Consider the following 20,195-nt stretch of genomic DNA (forward strand, 5'->3'; position numbering starts at 1 on the left):
GAGAGAAAGAGGGAAAAGAACAGCATAGAGAGGCAGGGCATAGTGAAGGCAGCTGGTGGGATCATTGGTTCTGCACTCCCCTCCCTCCTGGACATCTACAACACCCTCCTTACCCACAAAGCAGTCAGCATCGTGGGAGACACAACCCATCCCTCACTCAGCCTCAGCCACAGGCCTGTCGATCAAACAAAACTGAAATAACTTGTAAAAATGTTTTATTGACTTCAAATTCTATGAGAAAAGTTTAATGGGGGTCTATGGAGCTGGAGCTTTCCAGCAGCACTCAGTGGTATCACAGCTTAATGCATTTCTGCATCGGCATAATTTTTTAGACCCTCGGGCTACGTCCAGTTTCATATATTGTCTATGGCTGACCCTCATTTAATCATTTGTTTTCCTTCTTCTCTCTCTCAGAGCTGATCCAGAATGGCCGGCTGCTGACGCTGCCCCTGGTGGCTGGAGACCTGCACTCCCTGCTGCCAGATGAAGACAGGAAGCGTCTGTACGTGGCCATGAAAGATAACCTTCTGTCTACCAGTCTGGATGACATAACGCAGAACCCACGAAAGGTTAGAAATTTAGGACACTCGCACACATTCGCGCTCCATCTGAGGAAAGGTATGCTACAGGCATTCAGGAGATGTGTTGATTGTTATTCCATGCATTGGGATAGACAGAAAATACACACATAAACACAGTCAAATGACAGCACATTTAGATAAGTGATGCATGAAAGGCCTGATAGGGCTAATGACTGATGGCTTAAGAGGAAAGTCACACTCCTCTGACTAACATCCCCTCTGATGTCTTATCTTTCTTGACTTCCTTCACTCCTATCACCAAACTGATCATCTTTTCCTCCTCAGTCCCTGTTTTCTGGTTTGTCATTAACACAATTCATCTCCACTGTTTTAACTGTATTACATTGTGTCATCTTTCCACCTCCAACACAGCTTCCTTTGCAAGTAGCCACTCCATTGAAACTGCAGTAGTTTCCCCCTACATTTTATGAAATGTCCCCATAATGTCAACTTTTCAGGAGAAGACAACTTATTTCAGCCTGATAACTAGTATTGATAACAGTATTTAGTTTATCCACTGTTTTTTGAAAAGATTTCAGAAGCCTTATACTCATGCATTCATTTCAGAACAGATATGCACTTAAAAAAACAAAAACAAAAACTTTGTAGTCTAGTTTTTTAACTTTCCAAAAAATAATGGTTTCCAGTCAGACCACAGATTTTCTACACATTTCTCACATTCCTACTTCCTCTGTCAATGTTTACTGCTGAACTGCGCGATCACCTCTGTGTTGGCAGCAATAGAGAGGTATAATGCTTCAGACAAGAACTGCTGAATTTTGGATGAAGTTATGATCAAAGACAGCACCAGATCAGCTGCGCACCACATTTGTGAGTCAGCAGGAAAAAAACAGCTGCATGTGTGCAGCCTGTGAATACAATATTTTATTTCTTAATTTCCTTTACCATTGATTTTTTCTACGTTGAACAGTTTCACTTTCTGATGTCCTTGATGAGTTGTTGATGTATCTTTTAAAGTGCATATCAACATTTTAAAGACCATTATTTATAATATGGTTAGTACATGATGTCAATAAAATTAAACTTATTGATATGCTGCTTAAAACCCAGAGGCAGAACGCGTACCGTCAGCGCTGCTCTTTCCTGATTCAGCTGGTCAAGTTCCCACAGTGTTGCAATAAAACATGTCCAGCATCAGTGTACATAATAATCATACTAATAGGAGAGCAAAGATATGCAGCAGGAAACAGAATAACATTTGCTTCCTTCAAAAAGAAAAAATCAACAATGACTATGAGACATAAGCTTTGTTACAGTATCCTGTTTCCTCCTGCGGCTTTAAGACGACATGCAGACAGACAGACAGACACGTTGGAGGTTTGCCAGCCAGTCAGGTTGAGTTCACGGCAAGGACAGCGACAGCTGCCTTTTCATAACTCTACCCTGTCGGATCAAATCAATACCCTCATCAGTCAGAGCTATCAGGGGCCAAACAGGCCGAGACGCAGACAAACAGACAGACAGCAGGCATGCTGGCCAGCCACCCACTCAGCCAGGCAGTCAGCCAACAAAAGGATAGGTAGTTACAGTCAACTCATAACTTAGCTCCCGCGGGCTGTAAACTTATATATTTGTGCGTACAGTATTTATAGTCTGTTTATACCATTCCAGCTTGTGTGCAGCATTTTCCCTTGTGGTGTTAAAACTCTCACAGAGACATATTCTCCACATTTCTGTTTATTTTCTCTGCTACTGACACCCAGAGCTTCTTATCAGGGCTTTGTTTTACTTTTATTTATTTTATCTCTGCACGGTTTAAAACCTAACACTTACACTTACTTACTTTGTGCAGTGCATTGATTTAATAAAACTGTCCCTCCAGTCCGTCTCAGTTCAGTGCCGAACACGACACTTCTGTCACATTTTTCTTTGATGAGGCCAAAACAAATTTCAAGGCATTCTTTCTGTGAGCCTACAGCTAGCAGCCTCAAAGGGTCACCGAGGGTTTCAGTCTGTTTGTGGCTTTTTGTTTTCATGTTTGGTCATAATTCATTCTCTCTACTTCTATTGTTTTCTGTTTCAGCTCTGGAATTCACTTCCAAAGTAAAGATATTTAACACTTTTCTCCTTGTTTGAGTTATTTAACGGACATTTTTTTTATATATTGTATAAACTGACAATCAGCACGCTTAACACAGAGGGGTAAATTCCCATTAACCACAGTCTCTACCTGGCGAAGGCTGCCTTAGAGGTGGTCCGTGTTCCTGTTACTGTGTGGTATTTGGAGATAAGGGGGAACGTGATCTCTAATCTAATCTGATCGTCTCAGATTTGCTCCGGGCTCTGCGGGACTGACTCCACCAGGGAGCAATTACTGGACATCCAGAAATTGTTTCCTGAAACCCCACCATTATTTGTCATCAATTGCTTTGAGTTGGTATCACATTTTCGAGATGGAAACAAATTCAGACTTTCAAGGCAAAAAAAAAAAACCTTCACAGATCATGTGTCTTATTTCTTTCATTATTAAAGAGCCTTGTTAGCCGTGAGATGTCACAGTTTTAAGATGGCTGATTTTTAATGTCAGTTTTCATCTTAAAGTGATGTGACGTCAACTTCCTGCAATTTTCCTCAGAACACATTGCAGCTTTTTGTGGTATGTAGTGATAAGTGCAAACATGTACTTATCATACCAATTGCATCTCCACCTCACCGTTCTGGCCTTTGAGGCAATGACTGACTCAGGGAAATATTTCGATTACTCATGTAGCTGCCATTTGACACTAATCTGCACCTCTCTTTCTCTCGCACATCATCTATGTGAGAGAACCTCATTGGCTTGACATGAAAGCAGTGGAACAATCCCCAATTTGGAGTTTTTGTTCTGCACTGATTAAGTTTACATACACACAAATAATTCAGCTTAATGTGATCAAGTCAAAAAACGAGAAATGCATATTGTTTTGATTTCATTAGTTCCAGTGTGATGTTGGTCAGTTTTCTCATTACAACTAAGTATTTTCTTGGGCGATTGTTTTACCTGAACTCTGGATGAGCTCGTCCTTTTGAAAAGCCTCACAACGAATTCTAAACAGACCCGAAGCAAACAACCTGATTCTGAAATAACTTGTGGATTTAAATCAGTCACAGTGACTCAGAGTTTAGAAACACATTGATAGACATGTGGCCTTTGATAATGCTCTGCCTTCAGGATGTGTCAACAATTCTCAAAAGGCATCCGTTAACTCTCTCAGCCAAAGTTGGACTGCCGCCAGTTTGCGTGTAACATTTCTTGGTTCCATTGCTGGTCTCCTTTCTGCATTGCAATTGTATTTTGGAAAAGTGTCACTTACTTTTTTTTACATTGATGCACATGACAAAGAGCCCTCAGGCATGTAGGGGCGGGGGGACAATCTATACAACATAGTATCCTATTTTTTTGCCGGGCAATATGTTAATTCACAGACATGCATAGAATATTAATGACACATTTTCATGACAGTGTTGGCCATACCACCATCCGATTTTACTGCAATAAAAATGACTGAAGTGAGATTTATAAAACAGGAGGTTTTTTTTGGAGGCATAACTTGCAGTTGAAAAAAGGTAATAAATCACAATATAAGTTATCGCAATACTCAGCATATTAATGTTCAGAATCATATCATCTAATGGTGATTTGCATCTATAATACAGAACGCAGAAAGTATAACGAAATGGCCTGTGAGACAACTGTTTATCATGTTGAAGTGATGTTATTTTATAGCACAGAGATGTATCTTGCCTGTCATCCGGTAGAAGCAGCAGAATCTAGTAGAAACATCTGACCAAACTAAAGGGACGATTGGAGGAAGTGCTACCAGAGGTGTGGTAATTCAACTAACGGATGGTTTTATTTAAATCAGTGATACTAGCTGCACTACTGTGCAGATGTAATGTGGCCAATCATTAGGTGCAGTGAAATTGTAGGTTAATTAGCCTCCATCGCTGCTGCTCTGACAGTTTTGCCCATTACCAGATCTCAGTGATGCTTCCAGTTGGTTTTTATTCTCTCCTCCATGAAGCTGCGTCTCTGTTCAGACACAAGTGGTACAAAAACCTCCCGCCTCTCCTCCTGCTCTTCTTCATCCAGATTAGTCATGTTTTTATGACTCTCTCTGCCACGCTTCCTCGTAAAGCACCTGCCAACTCCCAAAGCATTTTATTGGAAATGTCGAGCGAGCAATAAAATAATTTCTTAAATCTCTTTCTCGCCCTGTTTGTCCTCTCTTTTGTTCCTTGCAGCTCTACTGGCCCGCCAGTCCAGACCGTGTCCAAGAGTGTCTCATGGCTGGGAAGGATCCAGAGGTGATTCAACAAACACATGTCACAAAGATACACACACTAGATTGCATAAGGACAGCAACATGCACCACAGTAACTATATTAATGGTGTCACACAGGAAAACAGGTCCAACCAGATCAGCTTGGTTTTTCCTCCTTTCTTTACTTCCTGCTGCCTCATGAGAACTGTCTGCAACAATAGAGCAAGACAGTTGCACAACAGATTACAATCAAGAGCGGAACTAAAGCTGAATGAATCCGATTCATTTGTGAACTGTAAACAAACAAACAAGCCCTGATGCTGGCATGGATATCAAGATTCAGCTTCTTGAGATATATTCAGATACAAATTTAACATTCGAAGAACAAAATGTGCAGACGTGTACTGATACTTATGAAGCAAACAAACCCGCCAGATCCCAAATATGAAGATGATTCCTGTGCTTTCATGTTCATAGTGAGTGTTGGGGAGAGCCTTCTGTATTTTGTATGTAGGATCTGACAGTTTGGGCAAAGTTGTCTTTGCAGTTTTCACTGAAGAATCTAATGACGCATGCAGGTCATATTCCTTATCGTTATAGCAACAATTTATTGTTTGGCTTACTCTATTATTACTTTTATAGTAGTGTTATTAAGTGATATGAATTCAGCAAGTTGATATGAAATAACCAGTCGCTTATATATATTTATGTAATAAAATATTAATACAAATCATTATGCCTTTCTCACATCGTGTCTCTCTCTGTGCAGTTGGAGTGTGCGAACTTCCTGCGAGTTCTGCAGCATTTTAATCAGACTCACCTGTATGTGTGCGGCACCGGGGCCTTCAACCCCCGCTGTGCTTTCATAGCTACTGGCATCTTCCATCAGGTAATACTGCAGACACTCTCACATACACACACATGCTGTGTAAACATACAAATACATATTTTCTGTCGGCACTAAGAAGTTATTGTTTCTGTAACGAAACGTTGACAGCAGAGGACTCTTGCAATGCAGTTTGTACCACCCACAGTCCTGTGTGTGTGTGTGTGTGTGTGTGTGTGTGTGTGTGTGTGTGTGTGTGTGTGTGTGTGCATTCAGCCCCCACACACAGGCCTGTGAGCAGCTTAAATATCATATTTGGTATCTGCCCCTCTGCCCATACACTGTATCTACCTGGGTTCATTCTGTGCCATCTGTCTATAAAATATACAGTTTTCCTTTTGTCATTGAGGCTGCACTGTGGGAATACCACACACCATTGTTTTTTTATTTGACATTTTTACACCAGATATGGTGTAAATGTAATTCCAGAGGTTTAAAAGTGTCTCTATTTTCAATCTGATTGGTCCATAATTTCTCATCATGTAGACACATGTGGGTTATCAGAAATAGGTTACTGGTCCTAGATTTCCTCAGTAATGGGGGTCTTTGTGTGTGTGTGTGTGTGTGTGTGTGTGTGTGTGTGTGTGTGTGTGTGTGTGTGTGTGTGTGTGTGTGTGTGTGTGTGTGTGTTCGTGTCAGAGAACAGTTAATCCCATGAAAGGCCATGTGAGATCAGAGCAGAAGTTCAGACGGGGTTCTTAGAGGAGAGGTGGTGCTGATTGGTTTAAGACCAGGTTTCACACATTTTAAAATCCCTCCACTTTGCCCGATTATGCTCAATTAGCAGGTCACTGCGTGCATGTGTGTATGTGGCAGGAGAGGTCAGCTGGCCGAAATAGTGTTTCTGACTCATTGATCGTTTCAGTTGAAATAAAAAAAATGTATTAAACAAACAAGTCTCCTATCTGTCTCCTTCTGTCTAGCTGATTTTCCACCTCTCTGTCTGACTGACCTCTGTGTCTGTTTTTCTCACCAGTCAGAGCACCAGACTCTCTCATACGGCCACACAGAGTGCGGGAAGGGGAAATGCCCCTACGATCCGTTCCAGAAAACAGCTTCCACTATTGTTGGTATGTTCACTATTTCTTCAAACGTCACCTGGCATAAAATATGAATTAAGAATTAGCAATGGAGCGAGTACAACAAGTCTGTGAGCTTCGGTGTGGAGGATCATGCACTCCAGTTTCTCTCGAGCAAAAGACAACCTTTCAGAAAAGAATCATCTAAATGTTTACAATCAGTCATTTTTTTATCAGACAAACAACGTTCACTGATCTTAATGTTGTTTATTGGGATGTTTTTGTTTCCAAAACCCTATCAAGGTGTGGTAGTCCCATATGATTTTGGCATTTCTTTAGAGACTGAAGAAAATTTTAGTTTACAGTGTGGGCAGATAGCAGAACAGGGAGAGAACAGGGAGAGAGTTGCAGTATGTCTGCAAAAAGAGCTTCATGACTTGTGAACAGCTGCTTTTTCTTCAGATACCTTTGGGTGAACTGTTGTGAGCGTATGTTTTCCCTGTGTATTCTGTGTAGGTGAAGAGCTGTATGCTGGCATCACCTCAGACTTCATGAGCCGGGACTCTGCATTCTTCCGCAGCCTTGGCAGCCGTCATGTTATTCGCACTGAGCAGTACGATTCCACCTGGCTGCAGGGTGAGTGCAAACAAAACAACAACAAACTATTAGAGAACCAAATAAAGTAAAAAAAAAAAAAAAAAAAAAAGCAAAAAAAACACACCTGCTTTTCAAAACCGATCCTGTCTCACTTTGAGTAAAACTGTCCTAAACTGTGTCTTATATTAAGGCTGCACAATAATTTTATTAAAATTGCGATCTCAATTCATGCCTCTATATGATCATTCCTAAATGCCACCAATTCTGATGCATTTTTATTCTGGACATCAGATGCATCAAAAGAAGCGCTCCAACTCACTCCCTCAACAAATTACAACCCGGTGTTACACCACGTGATGCAGAGAAGCAGAAACCAGCAGTGAGGAAAATAAACCCAGGAGAGCAAGTGACAGACAGACAGACAGAAAAGGAAAATGCACAGAAAAATACTGAAAAGTAAAAGTTGTGTTGAATATAAGAAGCTACATTTAGGCTCAAAACAAGAGCTTTCCCTTTCTGTTGTACAAAGTTGATTTGCCAGTGTCACACCAAATTCTGCCTGTCCGCTGAGAACTACATGCAGGGCGGCGCACTACCAGAAAGGAAAACTACCAGACATCGTAGTGATTTGACAAAGCAGCTGGTCTACTGTCAAAAACAAAACAATATTCTTTGCCAGGTTCCTCAAAGATAATAAACTGTGCTGATAAAACCATTAAATTCTGATCGAGTGATTGGAGCTGCGTGCATTTTTCAGGAGAACTGATTGTAGCTACAAGGTAATGCATTTCCTCTTATTTCAGTTCAGGTCATTATAAAATGAATGAAATTCACACTGTCAAGACAAAACAGCCCAAAATATGAGGTGCATCACACGAGGTGAAAGTAATTCTTGGTGAGTCACCAGAACTCGATCCTTTGTCAGGCACCATTACATTTTTGGGAGTTTTCTAAACATTTAAATTGAAAAAAAAGTAGTGAGAGAGAATTGTAATCTCAATTCAAGGCCAAAAAAAATTGTGATTCTCATTTTATCCAGAATGGTGCAGCCCTATTTTATAACAGAGATGTGTTTCAGTTACTCTCCTCATGGTAATATCTTCAATGGTCTTCTATTCAGACTGAACTGTGAGTCATGAAGGGTCGGAACCAAAACACTGAAGTCAGTCAAATTATGCAGGAATGATATATCACCAGTGATTCCTCCTACATACAATACATTCTGTATCTGTGCTGTTTGTACTTCTACTTCTCAAATGTGTCTGCGATGTCATCCCCTGAGGCAGATTTGAATTTATACAACAGCCATCTTCCTCTTGACTTCTGGTTTTGTAAACTGAATATTTTGAAGTGAACGGAATATCTTTTCCCCTAAATCAGCATCTCTAAAATCATCTCCTGCACACCCGGTTGGTGTTTTATCAGGCCAGTGTGTCGACGTCTGCTGCTGATAACAACCAGATACATGTTGACTCTTTCTGCTGTTTGTAAACTCAGTTGTACCTCGATTGCTCCATCTCTGTTCCTTATACACTCCGACCTGCATGTTACGTGCATATCAGCATTAGAGGTGACGAGCTGTAATTGACTTGTCTCTGTGTGTGTGTGTGTGTGTGTGTGTGTGTCTCTAGATGCCCAGTTTGTGCGGGTAGCGCCGCTGTCTGAAACTGATAATCCAGAAGATGATAAGATCTACGTGTTCTTCACTGAGCGCGCTCAGGAGGCGGAGGGAGCTGCAGGGAAGGTGCTCTACTCCAGAGTGGCACGCGTGTGCAAGGTATGTGGTTTGTTTGTCAGACCAAGATAGAGTGCAGGTTTGTGTGCTCATGTAGTTTATGTAAACTTGTGTCTGCCTGTACTGTAGACAACGTACGTGCCGGTCAGTGTGTGTCTGTGTCTGTTGAGGTGTGTGTTGAAGTAAATAACTGTATGTTATTGGATGTTCTGCCCACTGTATATAGATACGCTGTTTGAAGTCTGCGTATGTGAAACTGTTTATGTTTGTCTCCATCACTGTTTTTTCTGCACCGCAGTGATACTTTGGCAATGTTCGTCTGTTTGCTGCTTCATGTGTGTAGACATGCAGGGCTGTGTTTTTGCCATATTACAAGTATATGTGTAGCTGTGTTGAAAATCCAACAAATGAAAGCACATTAACACTGCAATGATTGATCAGTCAGTTGATTGACAGACAATGTAGCTGTAACTATCTGGATATATTTAATCCATTAATCATTTAAGTCAGTATTAAAGTAAAAAATCCCCCAAATATGATGGTTTTAATGTGATTTGATGCCTTTACAGTTAATAAATCATAGTAAAATTAATATCTTTTGAATAGTGATGATTGTTGGGCAAACAAAAACACTATTTGACATTGTAGACAAAACTCTAAGCTCTGACAAATTATGATTAGTTAAATTACTTGTAAACAGTCTTTATTTTCTGTCCTGAAGAAATGAGAAGTAATCTTAGGTGTCATAATCATTTAAAATTATAGCCTTGAATCCCCCATAACTGGCTTCATATTTAAGACTTTAATCCTTATTTATTTATCCAATAGTTTGGAGGAGGTGGTTAGTCATCCTGCATCTGATTTAATTTTGTTTGCATTTCTGTGTAGAACGACATCGGAGGCCAGAGGAGTTTAGTCAACAAGTGGAGCACTTTCCAGAAGGCTCGTATGATGTGTTCAGTCCCAGGACCAGACGGCCTTCAGACACACTTCGACCAGCTGCGTGAGTCCACCCACGAGTATCAAACATTACATGCACAGTAAAACAAATCACATCAAACGGGCCTCAACCGCTGGTGACGTGTGCAGCTGGAGCTCTGCCACTGAAAGTTTCATAAAAGAGGAATTCAGTGTTTATGAGTGTTGCTGTTTAGACATGCTGAAAGAGTTCACAGACTGAGGAAACTTAAATGCACTTCACCACCGCCTCAGCGTAAGTCTGCACGGCTCCACCGTTACCACGGTGACCGACAGGGCTGTCGGTCACCTTGGGATCGTCTTCGTGCCTCAGCCTTGGTTACCACGGCAACTGGCCTCAACATTCAGTTGCTTTGGGTTTGTTCATTATCAACGATTCCTGCCAGTGTCCTCCGGTCAGCCCTCCAATCACCTGCCTTCACTCCTGTATTGCATTTAAAAGGCTCTGCACACCCACATGGATCTTCAGTTGCTGATGGCTGAGAAGTACACGGATTCGTCAAATTTATGGTACAAATAAAAATGACAACTCGTTGCTAAACACAAGTGCTTGTTGGTTGTGTTTCTGTGGAGATGGTGCCAAAGCCCCGTTGGCCTAATGGATAAGGCACTGGCCTCCTAAGAAAGGGATTGTGGGTGTGTTGAAAGAGGGTTTCTCCCCTTGCTGCTCTGTACTACAATCACCACTTTATTTATAGCAAACTTATTGCCTCTAGTAAAAGGGGGGTGTTCAAATGCAATAAAGCATAAAGAGCAAAGGACGTTTTTCATTATGTAATGTCGAGACTTGAGGAATAAATCTCCATAACAAAAATAAACCTGCTAGCAGAGGATAGTTTCGATCTATCGACCTCTGGGTTATGGGCCCAGCACGCTTCCGCTGCGCCACTCTGCTGTCAGTCACCCCAGATGGGACTTGAACCCACAATCCCTGGCTTAGGAGGCCAGTGCCTTATCCATTAGGCCACTGGGGCTTCAAAAAAAGGTGCACAGAGAGACACTTTAGACAATGCATAAATTCACACAAACAGGAGGGGATAAACATTGTGATGCAAATCACTGAAAACACAGTGACCATGACACAGAAGCAGTGATGTAATGATGCTACAATGGTAGTGCTCAGCAGTCTCATTGACCACTGGGTAATGGACACAGTGTAGTGTCTCTTCGCCACCCTGTCGGTATTCACCTCCTCGTGAGACTCGAAATCTACTAACTTTGGTTTAATAAGTATTTTGTAGAGTGACAACTGTTGTTAAAATACTGGAAATTTCACTATCAATACATCTCCCTAAACCTGACTCACTATAACCATAAGAGAAGAAAACACTGCTAGCAGAGGATAGTTTCGATCTATCAACCTCTGGGTTATGGGCCCAGCACGCTTCCGCTGCGCCACTCTGCTGTCAGTCACCCCAGACGGGACTTGAACACACAATCCCCAGTTTAGGAGGCCAGTGCCTTATCCATTAGGCCACCAGGGTTCTGGTAGCGTATTGGTAGAGGGAGAGATAAAGAGCTGGGAGCAGACAGTCATCCAACACTGAAGTGGCAGGGATCATGTGACAAAAGCAGTGATGTAATACAGCAACAATGCTAGTGCTCACCAGTCTCATTGACCTCTAGGTCAATTGTGGGTTCCATCTGGGGTGACTGACAGCAGATTGACTCAGCATAAGTGCGCTGGGTGCATAACCCAGAGGTCAAGTGATTGATACTATCCTCTGCTAGCAGTGTGGTCTTGGCTTCGGTTTTTCCTTAAAGACAACAACAGTAATTCCTGTGGATTTTAACGGTCGTCATTGTATTGAATTCCTCTGCCAGAGATTGTTGATTCCAGTCTTTTTCTGGTGATGCTCAGCGGAAGTGTGCAGGGCCCGCAACCTAAAGATTGATAGATTGACACTTTCCTCTGCTGGCAGCTCGCTCTTGGTTGCTGGTTTTCCTTAGACATCCAGTGAGTAGCATGTAGGGTGAGTTATTGCCAATGAACCTTCCAGTATGTTAACAACAGTTGTCAGAGTACTCAATACATCTTAAATTAAAGATTGTGGGTTCAATTCCTACTTGGGTATTGATACCATCATAAGGGTGAAGAGACACTACACTGGGTCCATTACCCAGACATGAATTAGACTGCTGAGCACTACCATTGTTGCATCATTACATCACTGCTTTTGTGTCATGGTAACTGTTTTCAGGGCTTTGCATTTCTATCTTTACTCCCTGCAGTTTATGTACCTTGGTAAATTGTCTATTTTGTCTCTCAACAGTTGCTCTACCAAAGCCCTGGTGGCCTAATGTATAAGCCACTGGCCTCCTAAGCCAGGGATTCTGGGTTTAAGTCCCATCTGGGGTGGTTGGCAGCAAAAGAGGTCCATAGATGGAAACTATACTCTGATTGCAGTGCTTCATTTGCAGCTGGTTGGATTTAGGAGGGATTTATTGAAAGCAAACTTTTCTGTATTTCAACAGCATTTGACAGTCAACAGATATCCTCCAAAGCCAGCTATTGTGGATTTGAGTCCCATGTATTGACATGGAAAACAGAGTGGTGCAGCAGAAGCGTGCTGGGCCCATAACCTGAAGGTCAATAGATTGAAACTATCCTCTGCTAGCAATGACTTCTTGGTAGTGGTTGCCCTTCGCAACCTTTAATTTGCTAAGAACTACTCTAGTAAATTTGCATCCATTTGTTTAGGCCCTACCTACCTGGTGAAAACCTGTCTCCGTTTTCCTCCGTTTGTATTGCATATATCTTTGTGATGCTAATTCACTTAAGTAGCTTTTCAAGTAACAGAAATTTTTTTTTTTGGGCAACCAAAAGAGACTTTTGTTGGAACCCCAACATTCATGTACTCTGACTTTACATTTTGAGCCGTAGAGCAGGTTGGAAGATGCAGATTCAGCCAGACTATTAAAGTATGAATGAACAACCTCGAGTAAGTACTTCTAAAGAGGATTTCCCCCCTTTCTGCTCTGTACTACAATCACCACTTTATTTCTAGCAAATGTATTGTCTCCAGTAAAAGGGAGGTGTTCAAATGCAATAAAACATAAAGAGCAAAGGACGGTTTTCATTATGTGATGCCGAGACTTGAGGAGTATATCTCTCTATAATCGCTGGCTTTGAAGGAATTCAGTTGACTAAAAAATGTGGCTAAAATACAGAAAACTTTACTTTCAATAAATCCCCCTAAGTCCAACACAGTGACAACAAGTAACAGAAAAAGAACTGCTAGCAGAGGATAGTTTCTATCTATCAACCTCTGGGTTATGGGCCCAGCACACTTCCGCTGCACCACTCTGCTATGAATCTCCCAAGATGGGAGTTGAATTTATAATCGCTGGTTTTGAAGGAACTCAGTTGACAAAAAAACGTGGCTAAAATACAGAAAACTTTATTTTCAATAAATCCTCCTTTGTCCTACACAGGGGACAACCAGCAACAAAAATAAAACTGCTAGCAGAGGATAGTTTCGATCTATCGACCTCTGGGTTATGGGCCCAGCACGCTTCCGCTGCGCCACTCTGCTGTTAGTCACCCCAGATGGGACTTGAACCCACAATCCCTGGCTTAGGAGGCCAGTGCCTTATCCATTAGGCCACCGGGGCTTTGGCAATACAGTTATTGAGAGACGAAATAGCAAATTTACCTAGGCACATAAACAGCAGGGAGTAAAGATAGAAATGCAAATCCCTGAAAACAGTGACCATGACACAAAAGCAGTGATGTAATGATGCAACAATGGTAGTGCTCAGCACTCTCATTCATGTCTGGGTAATGGACACAGTTTAGTGTCTCTTCGTCCTTTTGATGATATCGATCCCCAATTTGGATTTTAATCCACAACCCTGACAGACGTTAAAGTCCATTCAAAGAAATTTTGTTGTCTATAAGAAAAAACTGAATCCAAGAAAGCTTCGCTAGCAAAGGATAGTTTCGATCTATCAACCTGTGGGTTATGGGCCCAGCACGCTTCCGCTGCGCCACTCTGCTTTGATTCTTCCAAGATGGGACGTGGATCTATGTTCGCTGGCTTTGAAGGAATACAGCTGACAAAAAAAACCGCATCTAAAATATTGAAAACTTTGCTTTAAATAAATACCCTACGTCGTACACAGGGGAATATCAACAACAAAAGGTAACCTGTTAGCAGAGGATAGTTTCGATCTATCGACCTCTGGGTTATGGGCCCAGCACGCTTCCGCTGCGCCACTCTGCTGTCAGTCACCCTGGGTGGGATTCGAACCCACAATCCCTGGCTTAGGAGGCCAGTGCCTTATCCATTAGGCCACCAGGGCTTCAAAAAAAGGTGCACAGAGAGACACTTTAGACAATGCATAAATTCACACAAACAGGAGGGGATAAACATTGTGATGCAAATCACAGAAAACCGTGACCATGACACAAAAGCAGTGATGTAATGATGCTACAATGGTAGTGCTCAGCAGTCTCATTGACCACTGGGTAATGGACACAGTGTAGTGTCTCTTCGCCACCCTGTCGGTATTCACCTCCTCGTGAGACTCGAAATCTACTAACTTTGGTTTAATAAGTATTTTGTAGAGTGACAACTGTTGTTAAAATACTGGAAATTTCACTATCAATACATCTCCCTAAATCTGACTCACTATAACCATAAGAACAATGGAAATGATGTTCTGTTACACAGAGACAGAAAATATACACTATAGCTGTAAATTCATTTGTAAATGCAGATGTAGATGGAACTGACAAATATATCCATCTCAGTCTTTTGGTATATTTTTGAGTCATAACATTTTCCAGTCGTTGCTTTGAGAGTTATTGTCATTGTGCTAATGGGCCTGTCAAGAAATCCACACTTGTTCCATTTTAATTTCCAGAAGATGTCTTAAAGTAGGAAGAACATATAGGATTTTAGTCTTAATGGAACATTATTTTGTCTTTGAAAAAGTTTTTAAAAAGCTGAATAGTAGACGGAAATCTTCACTGTTGTGCTCCAACTCCTGAACCAGGTTGTGGACACAGCACACCGTCTCTGTGCCACTCTGCTGCCACTCACCCCTGCTGGGATTAAAACCTACAAACCCGCCCACTGGCTCGAGACTACAAGGTTTTGATTAAAAGTCTCCATTACAAATGGGAGGCATGGAGTCTGAAGGACAGTTATTAATTTCACCTGGCACAGTCTAAACAAAGGACGCCAAAGAAAAAGCTGTTAATAGAGTATTGTTTCAGGCCTTGACCTCTGAATTTGTGCCGAATGTGCTTTTGGTATACCACCTTGCTGTCCACCCCAACTTTGAACTCAAACTTGAAATTCTAATCTGTGGCTTATGAGGCCAGTGCCTTTTCTACCAGGCCACCTGATAATCAGGTTTTAGTCAGTGAACAAAAAGCTGCAGGTTTTAGACATGCAGTTAGAGTACATGTTAAAAGAGGGAAAGTGTGCAGTCAGGACTGGATTCTTATCTCTGCTGTTTTTGTAAACTGATGACGAGAGAGTAAATGAAGGGACTCACTGAATTACCATTTGGTGTGAACATATTCAGTATATCACCACATCCAGTACACTCTGTCATATAGTCAGACCCTCACACAGTCATACATGCAACAATAAACACTCAAAATCACACACACACAGCTTGTCAGCCTGTCTCTGTACACAACACAGTTCGGACTTGTCAGAAGCACAAACATTTCTACCCAGCATGCCGGGGGCTGCATTTTACACATCTGATAAGGGTGCATACAAAATTTGTTTGTGAATGCACTTCAGCAACACGCACACACACAAAACCACAAAGCTCATATACAGGAGATTAACCCATCAGGTTAAGAATGCTGTCAGTGTTTTGTTTATGTCATGCTCTGCCACACAGAAACAACACAAATCCCATAAAGCTTTGACAGTCTGCGGGTCCCTCATAGCAGCAGAGCAGTGGATGCCACCTGGCTGTGTGTAGTTGTGTTTATGTGAAAGTTCTCAGGGAATTAAGTTTGAGTTGAGTTTTGGAAAACGTGAAAGAAATCAATCACATTCACGTACAAAGAGAGTCTGCCTTTTCAGACATCTGTGTGTTTGTTTAAATAGCAAATAGCAGCAGTGTTTGGGTTCTGCTCGTTTCTGCTGTGACACTGTTGCTGTTTTTACAGATGCAAAGGATCCTTTATCATGTGGGACAAATCCATCTTCAGCTGCACAAAAAAAATACAGTACATGACACATTTCAATATGAAACAACAGTGATGCTGTGTTCCCAATGACATACTTCCAGTAGCATACTAACAAATGTCAGGACTTTTACTTGTGCAGTGGAGGAATTTTGACAGGGTAGTGTTGTTTTAAATGGCACACTGCTGTTCTGCACAGACCAGAAATAACCTCAGCATGTGAATGAATCACATGCCAAAATATGTACAGTTTTAATTATTTTACCCAGAAATCAAAGTGTTTTCTTTCCCTCTGTTTAACACACTGAAAAAACACACTGGTAGCTTCTGTCCAACAGCAATAGAAAAAATATTTTTTTTTGTGTGTTCAGGAACAGCGGCAGCTTCCTCAGATGCCTTAATTTGATCATTCTTTACATAGATGGTCCCGTCCCTTCCTCTACAAGATGGCGACCGTTTAGGGTAAAAGCGTCCAGAGTTTCACATTTCTCGTTTGGACCGTTTGGAGTGCATCATCTGAGTACTCGTAGAGCGCTGCATGTTTCAGTACTTAACAGTGGGAACCCACTCAAAACAGTGAGTGTTCGTACGTAAGTACGCCATTTGGAACTCAGCATGTCTTTGTATGTTAAATGATTCCACCGTGTTTATAATGTCGCATGTGTGATACTGTTTTGTTCCGCTCTCTAGAAGACTTCCCACCTCACTTTTAGAAGCGAAGCCTCACATCTGTCCGACTTGGTTGACTTGCTGCTTCAGTCAGGTTTTCTTGATTTTTTGCTTCAAGCATGGTAAAGTAGGCTATGTTGGGAAATGGTTTCTTTAATGCCTGTTTTAATGGAGTTTATTGTTGTTATTTCTTTGTTGTGCTCTAACCTACAAACTAAGTTGCTAGATTTGGCTGTGTTTTAGTTTATTTTTTTGCTGTCATAGATATGTTTTATAAACCTGTTTCATGCCTATTTCAAGGAGGAGAATGCATGTTATCTGGTTGAAACTCATTATCGTCTGGAATGGCTGCGATCAGCTCCGGTGACCTTGTCGCAGCAAAAACAGACGCAGCCTGTCTCGGTGGAATCCAGATTTACAGTGACCTGAGTCAAGCAACCACTCCATTGTTGCCATCCAGTGGTAGTTTAAAGAATGTCAATATGGGCTGGCAACACACACCACTTTACCAAGAAACATCTTATCTATCATGGGCAAGACAAACCATGCAAAATCATGACAGCGATGCAGAGTTGGAATAGTATGATGATGGTCCTAGATCAGGACTATTGTCACCTCTGATAAACCTGACTTCTCCTTAGTGCCCTCTGTTTCTCACTCAATGAAAACACAACAAGCAGGTATAGATAATGAATGGATAAATCGAGGGGTGACCACACAATGACAGGTATTTTGGTAATTGTGAGACTGTCGTCCCAACAATAAAAAAAAAAATGCTTCAGCAAATACCCCAGAATGGTACTGGTATAATATGACAAAGTAAATCTTCTAGAGGTTGTAATAATTTGACAGCAACAAAGGAGGAACTCATGGGATGTTCTAAAGTGATGAAGTCAGCGTAGGGAGGAGGTCGGGGTGGATGGATGAGTCAGTTGGACATCCGAGACAACTGTTCATTTTACATTTCTGACAGTGAATGTTTTTATTTTTCCAACTATGACCACAGTCATTCCTAAACGTTAACCCTTTTATTGTAGCCCTGACAGCGATACTCCCTCACCTTACTTCATTAAAGAGGATTTATGTCAACCTAAACTAACCAAGTAATTTTTTTGCCAAAACATAACCATGGCATAACACCAATTCCTCTTATTTTTTTTGATAATAGTTTTGTAAGCCAAAGAGAATTCACCACAATTATTTAATCCATTTCATGGGGACATCACATCAGAAACCACTTGAATTAAGACTGTTGTTTAATTCTGCGGACTTGTTGTAAATAGTTTGTTCAACTCTGCTTCTTTATCATATTTCTGTAGTTGTTGACTCACATATTTGATAAAGTTTTTGGACACCGTCACTGTTGGCTTTGTTTTGAACAAAGCATCTGGTTTATGATCGCCACACAGTCTGACTCATAAGACAGGATTGCTTTTATTAGGAGTTTATTGTTCAGTTGTTTTTGTGTCTTGAGTCAGAGAGGCTTTCTTCATTTTGATATGCCTCGATGTTTTGGGTTCTTGTTGTTGATGCCACTAGTGTAAAATAAGTCTCGCCTAACTGAACCAAAAGCTAAACAGTGAAGTGGAAGATGAAACATTTCAAAATTCTGTCTGGTCAAACGTTTCAGAGTCCATCTGACAGGATAGGATTCCCAAGTATTTACCACTGATGTCCCTGTGGTTGTTGTTGTTTTGGGGGAGAGAGTCATGCTATGAGGTTTTCGAGCTGGAAACAGACAACCCTCTGTGGCTGGAATTAGTGTCCTGACACTCGAAGCACTGAGGTATTTTCAGCCATATTCGTCATCTATTTTTGCCTGTGTGTGTAAGATTCAATGTTCCAGACATAAAACAGCAGCCATACCATTTCCACAAACAGTGTAGGGCAGAAGGGAAGATCACGACTGGAACAGTTTGAATGATACTGAAGTGTGGAAATGATGACTGTTAGACAGAGACAGAAAATATTTACTATAGCTGTAAATTCATTTGTAAATGCAGTTGTAGATGGAACTGACAAATATATCCATCTCAACAAGTCTTTTGGTATATTTTTGAGTCATAAAATTTTCCAGTCGTTGCTTTGTTATTTTCATTGCAAAGGACGGTTTTCCTTATGTGATGTCAAAACTTGAGGAGTAAATCTCAAGTCCTACACAGTGAACAAAAAGTAACAGAAAAAGATCTGCTAGCAGAGGATAGTTTCGATCTATCGACCTCTGGGTTATGGGCCCAGCACGCTTCCGCTGCGCCACTCTGCTGTCAGTCACCCTGGGTGGGACTCGAACCCACAATCCCTGGCTTAGGAGGCCAGTGCCTTATCCATTAGGCCACCGGGGCTTCAAAAAAGGGTTCACAGGGAGACACTTTAGACAATGCATAAATTCACACAAACAGGAGGGGGTAAACATTGTGATGCAAATCACTGAAAACACTGTGACCATGACACAAAAGCAGTGATGTAATGATGCTACAATGGTAGTGCTCAGCAGTCTCATTGACCACTGGGTAATGGACACAGTGTAGTGTCTCTTCGCCACCCTGTCGGTATTCACCTCCTCGTGAGACTCGAAATCTACTAACTTTGGTTTAATAAGTATTTTGTAGAGTGACAACTGTTGTTAAAATACTGGAAATTTCACTGTCAATACATCTCCCTAAATCTGACTCACTATAACCATAAGAACAATGGAAATGATGTTCTGTTACACAGAGACAGAAAATATACACTGTAGCTGTAAATTCATTTGTAAATGCAGATGTAGATGGAACTGACAAATATATCCATCTCAGTCTTTTGGTATATTTTTGAGTCATAACATTTTCCAGTCGTTGCTTTGAGAGTTATTGTCATTGTGCTAATGGGCCTGTCAAGAAATCCACACTTGTTCCATTTTAATTTCCAGAAGATGTCTTAAAGTAGGAAGAACATATAGGATTTTAGTCTTAATGGAACATTATTTTGTCTTTGAAAAAGTTTTTAAAAAGCTGAATAGTAGACGGAAATCTTCACTGTTGTGCTCCAACTACTGAACCTACGTCTATGATGGATGGACGATAAATACCAGGAACAGCAGGTGTGACATTTCTGGGAGATTGATGTTTCATAGACATTTCTTTATATCCAAAGCCAACTTTTGAAATTTTTAAATCCAAAACTGAACCTTTCTGTGGGTCAGTCATATTGTCTCTGGGGTTGTTTGCCCTTTTGGGATAATTGGATAACAGAAAACCAGAGGTCAGAAGAGAGAATCTGTCTGACTGTTTATATGAACTGAGGATAGTTGCTGATCCACCAGGACT

The 20,195-nt window shown here is 41.2% G+C and overlaps 1 protein-coding gene and 4 non-coding genes across 5 annotated transcripts in view; 1 reads left to right on the top strand and 4 right to left on the bottom strand.

The window, feature by feature from the left end:
- The window catches only part of sema3h (sema domain, immunoglobulin domain (Ig), short basic domain, secreted, (semaphorin) 3H), a 70,860-nt gene that overhangs the window by 31,274 nt on the left and 19,391 nt on the right, over positions 1–20,195 (top strand). The window contains exons 2-8 of the mRNA XM_069140194.1: positions 415–569; positions 4,827–4,889; positions 5,616–5,735; positions 6,709–6,802; positions 7,268–7,387; positions 8,980–9,125; positions 9,972–10,086. Coding sequence (XP_068996295.1) covers positions 415–569; positions 4,827–4,889; positions 5,616–5,735; positions 6,709–6,802; positions 7,268–7,387; positions 8,980–9,125; positions 9,972–10,086 — 813 coding nt within the window. The remainder of the gene's footprint in view (positions 1–414; positions 570–4,826; positions 4,890–5,615; positions 5,736–6,708; positions 6,803–7,267; positions 7,388–8,979; positions 9,126–9,971; positions 10,087–20,195) is intronic.
- On the bottom strand, positions 10,963–11,035 carry trnar-ccu (transfer RNA arginine (anticodon CCU)). The gene has a single exon. It is a non-coding gene; the product is annotated as a tRNA-Arg (tRNA).
- trnar-ccu (transfer RNA arginine (anticodon CCU)) lies at positions 13,604–13,676 on the bottom strand. Its single transcript has one exon. It is a non-coding gene; the product is annotated as a tRNA-Arg (tRNA).
- On the bottom strand, positions 14,294–14,366 carry trnar-ccu (transfer RNA arginine (anticodon CCU)). The gene has a single exon. It is a non-coding gene; the product is annotated as a tRNA-Arg (tRNA).
- On the bottom strand, positions 19,160–19,232 carry trnar-ccu (transfer RNA arginine (anticodon CCU)). Its single transcript has one exon. It is a non-coding gene; the product is annotated as a tRNA-Arg (tRNA).

Source organism: Embiotoca jacksoni, unplaced genomic scaffold, assembly GCF_022577435.1.
Source record: "Embiotoca jacksoni isolate LCO1_2020_lvr unplaced genomic scaffold, fEmbJac1.0.p SCAF_9, whole genome shotgun sequence".
NCBI classification, from domain to species: domain Eukaryota; kingdom Metazoa; phylum Chordata; class Actinopteri; family Embiotocidae; genus Embiotoca; species Embiotoca jacksoni.